This window comes from Barbus barbus (assembly GCF_936440315.1).
Source record: "Barbus barbus genome assembly, chromosome: 11".
NCBI classification, from domain to species: Eukaryota; Metazoa; Chordata; class Actinopteri; order Cypriniformes; family Cyprinidae; genus Barbus; species Barbus barbus.
Genome location: NC_136739.1, coordinates 14,749,506 through 14,763,598, shown reverse-complemented (window position 1 = coordinate 14,763,598; position 14,093 = coordinate 14,749,506). Strand labels below are relative to the sequence as shown.

Genomic DNA, 14,093 nt, shown 5'->3' with positions numbered 1-14,093 from the left:
CGAATGTCGAGGTCATAGAACCTGGCGAATGTCAGGGGCGTGGACCACCCAGCAGCGTCGCAGATGTCTTGGATAGAGACACCTGCCCAAAGGGCCTTGGAGGCCGCCATACCTCTGGTTGAGTGCGCTCTGACTCCCAACGGATGGGCAAGCCCAGAGCCCTCGTAAGCAAGATTGACAGCATCCACAATCCACCTACTAAGAGTGGGCTTCGTAGCAGGAAGACCCCTCTTAGGCGGACCAAAGCACACCAGCAACTGGTCCGACTTTCTCCACAGGGCAGCTCTGTGGATGTATGCATCCAGTGCTCGCACTGGACACACACATTGGTGCTTTTCCTGGTCGGGCTCCCTGAAGGGAGGAGGACAGAAGGCCTGAAGTACGACCGGCTGTGGTACGACCGTCGGAACTTTACATACCCCACACGGGGATAGAGAAATACTTTCGCCGAACCGGGCGCAAAGTCAATATGAGAAGGGGCCGAAGATAGGGCCTGAAGGTCACCCACCCTCCTCAGAGAGGTGATGGCCAACAGGAAGACGGTCTTAATCGTGAGGAGTCTGTCTGTTATCTCCTCAGAGTCTGGCACCCTACTCAGAGCCTCTAGTACCACAGCTAGGTCCCACGTGGGGACGCTTGATCGTACCGAAGGCCTCAGCCTCAGTGCACCGCGGAGGAAACGTGTAACTAGGGGGTGTCTACCCACTGAGTGGCCACCGATAAGGGCGTGGTACGAAGAGATAGCTGCCACGTAGACCTTAACAGTGGAGTGGGTTAACCCTGTGGAGAAACGGGCCTGCAGGAACTCCAGAACTGTACCAACTGGGCAGTTGACTGGGTCCAGCTGGCGATCTCCACTTCAAGGCGTACAGTTTCCTCGTTGAGGGAGCTCTGGATTGAAGGAGGGTCTCGACAACCTCGGTTGATAGACCGGAAGCTATGAGTTGTGCCCCCTCAGAGGCCATACCCACAGCTTCCATAGCTCCGGCCGGGGGTGCACGATGGCGCCCCCGGCTTGTGAGAGGAGATCTCTCCTGATCGGCACCGGCCACGGGGTGCCGTCGAGGAGAGAAATCAGGTCCGAGAACCATACTCGGCCCGGCCAGAACGGTGCTACTAACAGTAGACTGACCGCGTCCTGGCGCACTCTCACCAGAACTCCCAGGAGCAGAGCGATCGGGGGGAAGGCATACAGACGGAGCCTCGGCCACGTCTGTACCATTGCGTCCAGTCCCAGAGGAGCTGGAGGAGCTAGAGAGAACCAGAGGGGACATTGCGCTGACTCTCGAGTGGCGAAGAGGTCCACCTGTGCCTGGCCAAATCTGCTTCACCACACCTGGGTGAAGCATCCATTCCCCGGGCCTCAGCCCTGTCTCGACAGAACGTCTGCTCCCACATTGAGATGCCCAGGAATGTGCACAGCTCTCAGTGATCGGAGCTTGCCCTGGTGTGCCAGCTTGTACAAGGGGCGCGAACGCAGACCTCCTTGGTGGTTGATATAATAGACCACCGTCGTGCTGTCGCACCAGCACGTGTTGATCTATTAGGTCTGGGAGGAAGTGCCTGAGCGCACGGAACACAGATAGGATCTCTAGCTTGTTGATATGCCACGTCAGATGGCAACCACTCCACAGACCGCGGGCAGGGTGGCCACTCATGACCGCACCCCAACCGGTGAGGGAAGCATCCGTCGCTAGCGAGACGCGGCGACAAGGAGCTCCCAGCACCGGGCCCTGGGACAAGAACCGAGGGTCCCTCCACATGTCTAAGGCACGGACACAACGGCATGACACTTTGACAGCGCGGAGCGAGTCTCCCCTCAGGGAGACCCCCTTGGTCTTGAGCCACCACTATAGGGGCCTCATGTACAGCAGGCCAGAAGGAATCACGCTGGACGCAGCTGCCATGAGCCCAAGCAGTCTCTGAAACTGCTTGACAGTGAATGGCTGGCCTTCTCGCACTCTCTTGACTGCCGTGCGGATCGACTCGATCCGAGCAGGGGTCAAACGAGCCTGCATCGTGGTCGAATCCCACACTATGCCTAGATAAGTGGTTCTCTGAACTGGAGAAAGCACACTCTTCTTGGCGTTTAGTCTTAACCCCAACTCTTTCATGTGGGCGATAACGACATCTCAATGCCGAACCGCCAACTGCTCTGATTGAGCGAGAATCAACCAATCGTCGATATAATTGAGTATGCGGATGCCCTGCAGTCGCAACGAGACCAGTGCCGCATCCACACACTTGGTGAAAGTGCGGGGTGAGAGTGCTAGGCCGAAAGGAAGAACCCGATACTGATACGCTTTGCCCCCAAAAGCGAACCTCAGGAACTTCCTGTGAGAGGGAAGGATGGATATATGGAAATAGGCATCTTTGAGATCTATCGTGACAAACCAGTCCTCGGACCTGATTTGAGACACAATCTGCCTGATAGTGAGCATCTTGAACTTCAAAAGAGACACGTGTGGCAGACCCTGTCTTTCTCCTTTATCTCTGACAGGGTCAGCCACAAATGCCTCTCCGTCGCCACCATAGCTGCCATGGAGCGGCCGATGGCACGGGCCGACTCCTTGGTGGCGCGGAGAGCAAGATCAGTGGTTCTCCTAAGCTCTGAAATATCTTCTGGCCTAATATCACCGCCCTCATCCAACTCTCTCAGCAGTTCGGTCTGGTACGCCTGTAACACTGCCATAGTGTGCAAACACGCACCGGCCTGACCTGCTGCCGCATACCCCCTGCCCACTAAGGATGATGTGGTGCGCAGAGGCTTAGTGGGCAGGGTAGGAGCCTTCAGAGCTGACGCCCCCGCGGGTGACAGATAGCTCGCGAGCGTCTGTTCGACCCGGGGCATCGCTCTGTACCCGCGCGCGTCCAGCTCCCGCACATTACCGTAGTAATGAGACGCGGGGACGAACGGGCGGGACGAGAATGGTTTAGCCCACGATCTTGACACCTCGGTGTGGAGATCGGGGAAAAACGGGAGGCTCCTACGCAGAGGTGGCAACTTTCTCGGGGGGCCAACTGATGTCTAGTTTGGCCACTGCCCGTGTAACCACCTCTAAAAGCTCCTCATACTGGGGCGGAGACGGCGAACCATCGTCAACGCTCGCCATCCCAACCTCCTCGGAGGAAGAGAGACGAAGCGTTGAGTCCTCATCTCGGGAGGAAGGAACTGCTTCCCCGAGAGACGGGACACCAGATCTGGCGGATACGGGAGGAGATAGGGACATGCCCGTCTCACTCTCGCCAGCCAGATCAGCCTGTGAGCCCCACGAGTGCAGCCGCCGCTCTGCCTCGGCAGAAGCGGGACCAGCACCGCACGGGATACTCACAAAGGCTCTCTCCTCGAAGAGAGCCCTCCGGGTGCGGAGTGTGCGCAGCGAGAGCCGCTCACAATGCGGGCAGTCGGCTCCCTCAAGAGCCGCTGCCGCATGCTCCGCACCCAGGCAGACCACGCACAGACTATGTGTGTCCTCCCCAGTAATGTAGCGCGGGCAAGGACTAGCACACAATCTGAAGCGCGATCTGGAATCGCCCCCTGTCTTGGTCTTACTCTTTGGCATGTCTTAATTTCAAAAAGGACAGACAACACTAAATAAGACTCACAAACAGAGAATCGGACTGACAACATACAGAGCGCTTGCTGAATGACAGAAATCTGACGCGGGCTCCGCCGCACGTGCTTATATACGTTCTGGTCGTGACGTCACCCCGCCCGTGACGCGTCACCCTTCTATTGGACTGATGACATAGGATGTTCAGAGCGGAATGACGCTGAAGGCGTTCCCATAGCGTCTTCCGACGCAGCTCGACGTTCCTGGAAGGGAACTGCTGAAGGATATCGCAAAGCCATTGTCAACTAAAGTGCTTCGTATCCTGGAAGGAGCATCTCATATGAATCCATTAGATTTTAGCAATTGAATCTAGGGCTGCAATAACTAATTGATGAAACTTATATAGAAAATTGCCAACAATTAATTTCATTATCGATTAGTTAGTCTTTATGCTCATCACAGAGAATATCCATCACTGACATCACATACCAATGCAGAAAAACACATTAGACAATGGTGGAGATCACAATGAGCAATGCAAAACAAAGCAAATTGTCTGAAATTTGGGCGCGCTCCACACTTCAAAACTTTCATGAGTATATAGATTAATGTAGATCCTGGATTAATACATTTAGAACAACATTTTATTTTGCCATTAAATAATTATGTAAACAAGTAACTTTTTGAAGCAAATTTAAATCGTTTCAAAAATATCTAAATGTTTTGAAATATTTTTTTATGTATTTTTATTAAAGACAGCTTCAATAATAACATAATAGGCATTCAGAAAAATTCAACTCTTTAATGTGTTAATAATTGTTCTACTAATAATAATAGTAGAATAATTGAAAAAAAGGACACATTTGTTGTTATATTTAGCTAGATGTCATTTTTATATGTGTAGTTCCTTTTCTCTCTAATCTTTGATTTATTTGCCCAAAATGCAAACAAAGACAGTGTTCAACGTGACACAAACATGAATAAACAAAAGTAAACCATCTCTTCATAACATGTTCATATCATATCTTTTTCTTCCTGAGTGGTCTGATTTGTGTTTCTGAGCATTTGGCCTCCCCAGAAATGAAATTCTCCATCCATTCAATTTTCCACTGATGTTTGTCAATTACATCTATGCATCCATGTACTGCTTCTCTTTTTTGTATAGTAAATCAAAGTTTATAAATGTAGTCTTTTGACAGGTGAGCAGAACATGTCTTGACTGATGAGCACAGAATTCCCTGTTTTGTGTCTGTGTGTATTTGTGTCCACAAATGCAGGTTCTCTGACGTTCTGCAGCTGCTCAACATTATGCCACAGTATCATAACATGCCTCATTAAATTGAGATGGAGAGAAACAGAAAGAAAGAGGTAGAACATGCTTGGTTGGAGGTTGGAGTCCCTAATGATAAACAGTTCTGTGTGTGTGTGTGTGTGTGTGTGTGTGAATCCCCGAGCTCTTTCATTAGGCACAGCTTGAGTCAAGAGAAGTAAATTTAAATAAGAAAAGAATACATTTCATTGAACCAGTGGTCAGAGACCATAGGCCATATAACACAATGAGAAATCCGTTCAAAACAAAGCACTTAATAAGGTCTAAGAACAGCAACATGCCAACCTATGAATAAAGCATGTGCCACTGACAATAGGTAAATGCAATAAATTGATTTGTGCCACATGTGGTGAACAGCTAAGATCAAAAATGAATGATTAAGCAGCCATTAGTTTGACTGCACAATAGATAGAAGGTTGTTATGATGATTATTGGCCAATAAGGGTCAGGTATCATTCTTAAACCTCACATAAGAGCTCTTTAATACACAAACTTAACTGCATTGTATCTTAAAGCAACTGTGTTTTCTATTTATTGTTGTTTTTAAATTTATTGGATTTGAATTTAAACTGAAACAGTTTGCAATTAAATGGCCATTTTGACTGTGAGTGTACAGCAATAATAAAACACAACAGGGTTTTACATTCAATGCCGCAGTAAATAACAGCAAGAACCAAACTATTAAGCATTTCCTGTGAAGTTCATATATGGTTGTTGTGTTGACGTCACATGGCATGGCAAGTCAACCGTGACCTTTTCAACGTAATTGCGTATTACGTGACGTCACGAACGCGCATCACAGAACAGAGCAAGGAGAGCATTTGTGCTTATAAAACTTCAACTTTTTTATTTATTTTTGAAATGACCGATCGTTTCGCTAGATAACACCCTTATTCATCGTCTGGTATCGTTTAAAGCCCTTTGAAGCTGCACAGAAACTGTCATTTGGACCTTGAAACGTTTGGGTCCCAATGAATTCCATTTTATGGAGAAATGTTTTCATCAAAAACCTTAATTTCTTTTCGACTGAAGAAAGAAAGACATGGACATCTTGGATGACATGGGGGTGAGTAAATTATCAGCAAAAGTTTTTTTAAAAGTGAACTAATCCTTTAATACAAGTTATTGTTTTTTAAACAGTAGTTAGCTACATACGTTTAATATGTTAATTTACATGAACTGTCCGAACTAAATGATTCACTATAATTAATCGTTTTTTCCAACCCTGTATATTAGTCAAAGTCCCTTTAAGGCAAGTCATGTCACTCGGCAGCCATCTTTGAAACGCCTCTTGGGCATGCAAGTGCAACTCCTATCTCTTTGAATGGGGAAACATCAAATTCTCCAAAACTGTTCACCAAGCTTATGATTAAATTCAGTATTTGAAATCACCAACGAAATATGACAACAACTGTATCATAAATGTTGTTTATTGTGCTCAAATAGCGTTAAAAAAGCTTATTTTATATGTGCAGTTCTAAGCGCACGTCTCAGAACGCTTACTGTTTCTATAGCAACCGGGACTTCTAATGGCAGCTGAAGTGACATGCTGACTTTACCTATTAGGGATTGGCTCTTTTGCTCAGAAGGTGGGCCTTCGTTCGATAGAGCGGCCATATTGAGCTTTGCAATTTTCCCAATTCAAAACTATACTTGGCATGTCTTGGTTATTCCAGCCCGATCTCACGGCAATTCGGACATATTTTACGAGGTGGCTAATTTGTATGAATTCGTACGACCTCACTCGTACAAATTCATATGATTTTCACCAAATCGTATGTATTTTATGAGTTGCAAAATTCGAATTTGTACGAATTACACCTACACCTAACCCCACCCAGACAAATCGTACAAAATCATACGAGTGAGGTCGTACGAATTCATATGAATTAGCCACTTAGTAAAATCCATACGAATTGGTCGTGAGATAGTGTTGTGTATTCTATAGTCTTTGATATTAGTGTATGAGAGAGAACCATTCAGGACGAATCGATGCACTAGAATGAATGAGAAAAAGAGCGAAAAGGGACCGTTTAAGTAGACGCTTTCATTACTCACTGAGTTCATACATTGAAACAGCGATGTCGCATTTCGCCAAGCCATAATGCTACACGCTGTAAAAAGAAGTTACTGGAAAAGCTGCACTAGTTTTAAAACAGCTAAATTGTCAACACTGTCACGCCACTGTAAAACGCTTTATAGCACTTTGTGCATGTGCATTACGCAGAGTATGAGACGGTGCTGGGAAGTAATCGATTCTCAAATCATGATCACCAAAGGCAATGAATTAAGTATAATATATAAAGGACATATAATAATAAAATTACAAAAAACAAAGCAGTTCTTTAAATGATTAATAAGACGATTTAATTCTATAATGTTATTTCACCACTATAAAATGACTGAGTGTTCAATTGTCATTCTTATTTTATTTTCTTATTATTTTTTAATTATTTAATTCATGTGAAAGTGATAATTGAATCTGCATTTGACAGTTTGTTAAGGCTCTTTATCTTACAGAGGACTGACAGTGTCTCAATGCAACATGGCAGCCATGCAACAGAGGGAATTTACAGCAGTCTTACAGCTATGATCTTTTATTCCCTTTGAACCATGTACAACCTCAACCTGAACCTGGAGGCCACGAGAGGTGTGTGAGACGTGTGCAAGTGCCAATGTTTAGAAGTCCTTTGACTCAGTGACAAAGTGGCAGGAGGGTTCTTGTGGCTGATGCACAAAGGTGACATGATGGAGGAAGCATTCAGAGTTCTGTTTGGGACTGCAGTGGCTTGTTCAGACAATCCACAATCAAACCTTACAAACTGGAAAGAATACACACATAGCCTATTCTCTTTGATAAGACAACAAACAGCTCCTGAGTATCTCTGAGTAAACCAGCCAAATGAATGAAATGGACTCTGCAAATTCAGGCTGCAAGGGGCAAATTTTCTCTGATAAATGTTGCACAAATGCTAAATTGAAGTGAATCAGGTGAGAAATCGGTTGTCAGCACTGCTGTGTTCCGAGAATATTTTACTCCAAATATCTGCCAAATTCTCTCCACCTGTTCTGGTGTCTGATGGGGTTTGACAAAGAGGTCTACGCTGTATGTTCACAGCAATTCACAGTGGTTTCCTGGTACACGGATGGAATTGGGTTCTCTTGACCGCAGGTGGGTAAAAACACGGATGGCATTAACTATACGACATGCTGCGCTCTTTCTGTGTATCATGATCAGCATGGAACAAATCAAGCCATCAGAAATCACTGTCATCTCTGAGGCATTGTACTTCCGCCTACCTCAACCGTGACCTTTTCCACGTAATTGCGTATTACGTGACGTTATGAACGCGCATCACAGAACAGAGCAAGGCGAGCATTTGTGCTTATAAAACTTCAACTTTTTTATTTATTTTTGAAATGACCGATCGTTTCGCTAGATAACACCCTTATTCATCGTCTGGTATCGTTTAAAGCACTTTGAAGCTGCACTGAAACAAACTGTCATTTGGACCTTGAACCGTTTGGGTCCCAATGAAGTCCATTTTATGGAGAAATGTTTTCATCAAAAACCTTAATTTCTTTTCGACTGAAGAAAGAAAGACATGGACATCTTGGATGACATGGGGGTGAGTAAATTATCAGCAAAAGTTTTTTTAAAAGTGAACTAAACCTTTAATACAAGTTATTGTTTTTTAAACAGTAGTTAGCTACATACGTTTAATATGTTAATTTACATGAACTGTCCGAACTAAATGATTCACTATAATTAATCGTTTTTTCCAACCCTGTATATTAGTCAAAGTCCCTTTGTTTTTTTTTAAAGTGAACTAATCCTTTAAATATGATGTTATCTTTAATCTATGCTCAGCTGCTCCAAGATACACGTTAAAGAACACGGCAGGCATTTAAACTCAATTTGTTCAAATATGTATGTAGTCTGGACCAGTGTTCGAACTATACCGTGGACTTTGGGGGAGCCCACCTTTTGTTTTTATAACCGTGGGGGGGTTGTTCGTGCGATTGGTCTTGCAACAGGGCCGGCGCCAAGGGGAGGCATTCGTGGGCCGTGCCCCCCCCCCCCCCCCCCCAAACGAGTTACTGTGCCCCCTCACTTTCCATGTGCATGTATATTTTTGCAATTTTACACATAATAATCCACAATGATCACATTACACAAAACTGAAATTGCATGTCAAAATAACACATTGTCAATCATTTTTGAGACCCCCCAAAATTTCACAAATCACGTTTTCAGGGGAGCCCATGTCTTATAATGGGGAGCCGAGCTTCTAAATTCTATTTGTTTGGGCATCTACTGTGAGGGAAGCTTAAAGTGAGCCACTGTAGATGTGTTCCTTTCAGATCTGTTTAATATAAAATCAAGTTGCATTTATTCAATTTTTACATTTTATTATCCATAAAAATGGCAAGCACTCAAATGTCTAACCGTCTCAATAAGTAAGGGATAATGTACATTACATACTTGATCTCCCTTCTTACACTGCTACTTACTACATAAGCAAATGCACATGAAATCTTGGGTTGATTAAATTTAAAATGTCTTTTTCTATACGTTACTTGGTTCTGTTCTTTTATTTGTATTCCTCCATCACCCCACTGTGTTAATTCATTTCATTATCGCCTGCATTATCACTCTAATCAATTCAGTACATACAAAATGTATTTCTGATTAATTGATTTTAGAGTTTGCTTTGATTTGGTGTCCTTATCCACAGCATAACTATAATGATTTAATTAACTCCTCTCCTTTTCGGAATGTAAGTATGTCACATGTCTTAATGCAACTTTATTATTATTATTATTATTATTATTAACAATAATAATTGATAATTAAATCATTAATGATATAATTAATTATTAATCAAATTTATATTTTATATTTAAAACATTTTAATGTTATATGTTCAATAATAAATAAATAATTAAATAACTGTTTAGGGGTGGGGGGGGGGGTAGCATAACATTCAGGCATTTTTGGCATGCAATATCCATTAACACTTTATTTTACAGTGTCCTTGTTACATGTGTTACATGTACTTACTATTATAGTAACAATAAATAATCCATAATTACATGCAATTAACCCTAAACCAAACCCTCATCCCAACCCTAACCCTATAGTACTGTACTTATATGTATAATTACATTGTAACAAGCACACCTTAAAATAAAGTGTAGCCCAATATCCCATTTAGTAGTTTTAGGATAGATATTATGGGAATTGGAATGAATCCCTGGTCATTTGCTTTTGGAGCAGGAGACAAAGGCATATAATTAACGAAGAGTCTCCTACCTCCTTTTTTGTAGAAGACCAGTTCTGTCTTAAACTCCCGCCTTTCGTCCAGTGCACCTTGGATCTGTACCATCAGCTTATCGCTGGTCTCCGGCCCATACAGGAAATGACACGCACAGCTCTTCTGCATCAGTTCTGCACGGGCATAGCCAGTGAGTTCACAGAAGCCATCAGAACAATACACGATGGGGTACAGAGACTGGACCTGCGCGTTCCCCAGCACAAAGTTACTGTCTGTGAAAGAAATACAATAAAGAGAAAGACATAAAAGTCTGCTCAGTATATTCAACAAAAGCCCAGAATAAAAGAGTTATTGACTTCAAAGCAGCCGTTCAAATTTTTAAAATGCAATGAAACAAAAGTAATAAAAGTTAATAGAAATCCCTTGTGCTAGTGATATTTTCTCCAGCTCTGTTATCACACTCACCCCAGACTCACTGGAGGCATGAACATTTCGCATATCCTCTCAACAATGCTTTAAGGTACCTTTAAACACTTTCCACAAGCCTTCTAGGAATCTGTTTTGTCTGCTGCCCTCTGATCTTTCAAAGTGAAGAAAGTAGCCATTTATACATTGTGATGAGCTTTCAGTTAATGCTTATTAAAAACATTTTGGTTTGCTGTCTATGTAATGTTTTGCATTGCATTAAGTGAATGTATGTTTGGTGTATTTGTACATTCCGAGTTTGATATTTCTGCTATTTTCATCTGAATATGAAATAAATACAAGTACAGTATATAGGTCATAGTGTATCAAAGCTGTATACAGTAGCCCCCCAAAATATGAATGCATTGGAAAATACTAAACCAAGTTGCATCTGTCAACAAATGCTGACATTTTCTCAGAACTAACTTCACTTTTAAAGCAAATTTATTCTTGAGAATTTATTTATTTATATATTTATTGTAATTAATACATTTTGGACTAATTTTAAGGGCCACTGCACTGTGTAGTTAAAAAAATTAAAATTCAATATGCCCAAACATTTTTAGTATAATAAGAGTTGTATTACATAGCCTATTTATTTGTTTATATTCATATTAACTGAACATCTTTGCATAACCGTTTTTTATAACAGTTTTCCTTTTCATAGTATTAGATGTGCAGGCTGCAGTGTTATAATCAAATTCATTTCGCAATTCTGAGATTTTTTATACAGAAAAAGGCGAGCAGAGTCAAAATAACACGATTCAGATCTGAAAGTGTGAATGATGAAACAAGAACAAGCATTGAATCTAAAGCTCAGCATTATTCCACACATTTCACTTATAAACCCAGTACAAGCACAAACATGCTTTGATTTCAGACTGCACGTATTCCGAAGCCTGGCTTTTCATCATCAAAAAAGAGAGAAAAGAAAGTAAAAAAAAAAAAAAAAGAGACATCATGCATGACAAAGAGAATGGAATGTGCTGCCTTTATCCATCAGGAGTCATTAAATCATCTCTTAGGGCTATGAAGTAATAATCATATTCTCACCAATCGAATATTTATTGCTTCGTGCTGAGGTGCAAATATTGATCCATCGGCTGATGGGCGCTCCTCTCCCTCTCTCTTTGTGTTTAATATTTCACAGGGTTGTGAACAGGAGCAGATTTATCCATGACTGTGCTATTTAAAATGGAGCGATGAGCTGTAGGTTCATTTTCATGCTATAATAAAGTGGAGGGAGCGGGAGAGAAAAGTGATATGTGGTGTGTACATGAGCAGTGTCACGTCTGCACTGTTGTGTTCGGTATATGAGATCGACTCATGTTTTGTCTGCAACCTCCTGTCAATTTTAGCTACTATGTAATGAATGACGTGAATGACCACTAACAACCTCTTCCATTTGAGTCTTAGTAAATGTACCTGCTTTTTCTGTGATGAAACATCACCAATGTAAAATAAAAGCTGAGGGTAATTAATGCAGGACCCCTGAGACTGATAAAACACTCTCACCTAAAGTGGTTTGCAAATCTCTCTGCGATTGAATAGAGAGATATATGACACAACAGATGGGGAAAATAAACACTAGAAATCTTGTTTACGAGACAATATGAAGATGTTGTTTACTTTTATTGTCAAATGTAAAATTTGATTGTTGCTAGAGATGATGTCACCATTGAAGTTGACTAGACCGCATTAATCCACTACATATCTCTCTCTTTCTCTCTTGCTGACACATTCATCAAGTAATAGAAGAGAAGCTGGAATTAATATTGTGATATTCGGTTCACTGTGTCTGTCTTTTTCCTCTTTCTTATTTTCTTTCCTCTTTTTAATGAGATAACTTGACGCTACACCACTAATCTGGAATTGCATACAACTTTCTCAATTATCTAAGGCTTCAAACACGGCACTCATGGCTGTAAAGCTCTAATGCGTATTGTTTTATGGCTAGACAAGATACATTACCAAAGTTTATTGTTTAGTGAGTTAAATTAAAAAATATAATGGATGCATAATGTGTAATAGTTCACTTGTTTTTATGGTTTAATCAGCACAGTCAAAGTGCCTGGAGCAACAGAAAGAAAATCACATGTGAGATTTCTGTAAAATGGCATTTGTTTCCTCTTTTTGAGATTAAGTGAAGTGAAAATCTGGAGTTTTTAATGCAAATTTAAAATACTTTTCATATGTATAGGTCAACAAATTTTAGTTTTATGCATTTATTTTATAATATATTTGTGTAACCTTATTTTTCCAGCATAGCTCAGTTAGCTATATAAAAGTGCTAATATTGTTCTAATTTTTTTTTCAGTCTTGTTTCTCAGCGCACACACATTCCTCTTAAAGGCAAGAAGTTGCACCCTTTACACTCTGTCAGCTTCGTGCTAAAAAAGTTAAGCTGACAATGTAACATGCTAGTTGCTCATTACAGGAACATTAGCATAACAGCTAGTAGCTTCTGCTGCTTTCACTGTATGGATTCACATAGACTGATTTTAATGACTTCTATCTCCGCTACCTCGCCTGTGGCTTTTTCTCCCTCGTAGACTTTATTAATTTTACAAAATACATTTCATTCCCCCTGAATTTTAGATAAAAAGCTTTACTTTGTCAACAAAACTCAAAAGCTAGCCTACTGTGTACACATCTGATGGTTTGTACTTTGCTCTTTGCACTTGGCCTGGGGGCTATCAAGTAACTTTTTCAAAAATGTTATTTCAGGTAATAACGAGATTATATATATATTTTTTACTTTTGAATAGCCAACTAGACTGGGGAGTTCCAGACCCAGACCCATGATGAAAGTTCCATTAATCTGTATGACAGGTTGCAAAAACAGTAAGTAAAATGGGCAAGAATTCCAGAGCATCTAAGTGAACTGCTTCTTCATGAAATATGCTCATTTACGTGTATGAATTTAACAGACACTTTTATCTAAAGTGACTTACAGTGCATTAAAGGTTTACATTTTGCCAGTATGTGTGTTATGTGTGCACATATCTTTCAGTAATGAGCTCCTGTAGCATGTTCAGTTGAATGCAGTGTATAAAATGTATATCTTGAATTAACTGAAAATTGCTTTGAATAAAAGTGTCTGCTAAATACATAAAATATTAAATTCATTTTAAATGTTTGTGATTGTAACTGTCTAAATGTAACAGTGCCATTTTTCTTTCAAATCTAGCATGCAGTGCTGATAAATGCATAAAATAAAGCGTAACTGACATTAAGCTGGTATGAAGCCACAATTCGTGATCTGAGGGGAGGAGTGATTGAGGAAGTCTTTGAAAACTAAAATTGTTCTCCGATACAGCACTATTGCAATGCTTTTATAGGGAGCTTGATAAAAAGAGAAGTGTTATGTATTCTCAAGGTAAGATCATTCTGGTACATAACGTGCCAAATCACTATTCAGCAATAACTTGTTTTATTTATGTTCAACTGATGATACAGAAATAT

General features: G+C 41.5%; 1 protein-coding gene across 1 annotated transcript in view; it reads right to left on the bottom strand.

Moving 5' to 3' along the window:
• LOC306876760 (voltage-gated delayed rectifier potassium channel KCNH8-like) overlaps positions 1 to 14,093 on the bottom strand; it is a gene marked incomplete at its 3' end in the record, with an annotated part of 134,542 nt that overhangs the window by 52,898 nt on the left and 67,551 nt on the right. Inside the window, exon 2 of the mRNA XM_079428160.1 lies at positions 10,202 to 10,435. Within this exon, the coding sequence (XP_079284286.1) occupies positions 10,202 to 10,435 (234 nt within the window). The remainder of the gene's footprint in view (positions 1 to 10,201; positions 10,436 to 14,093) is intronic.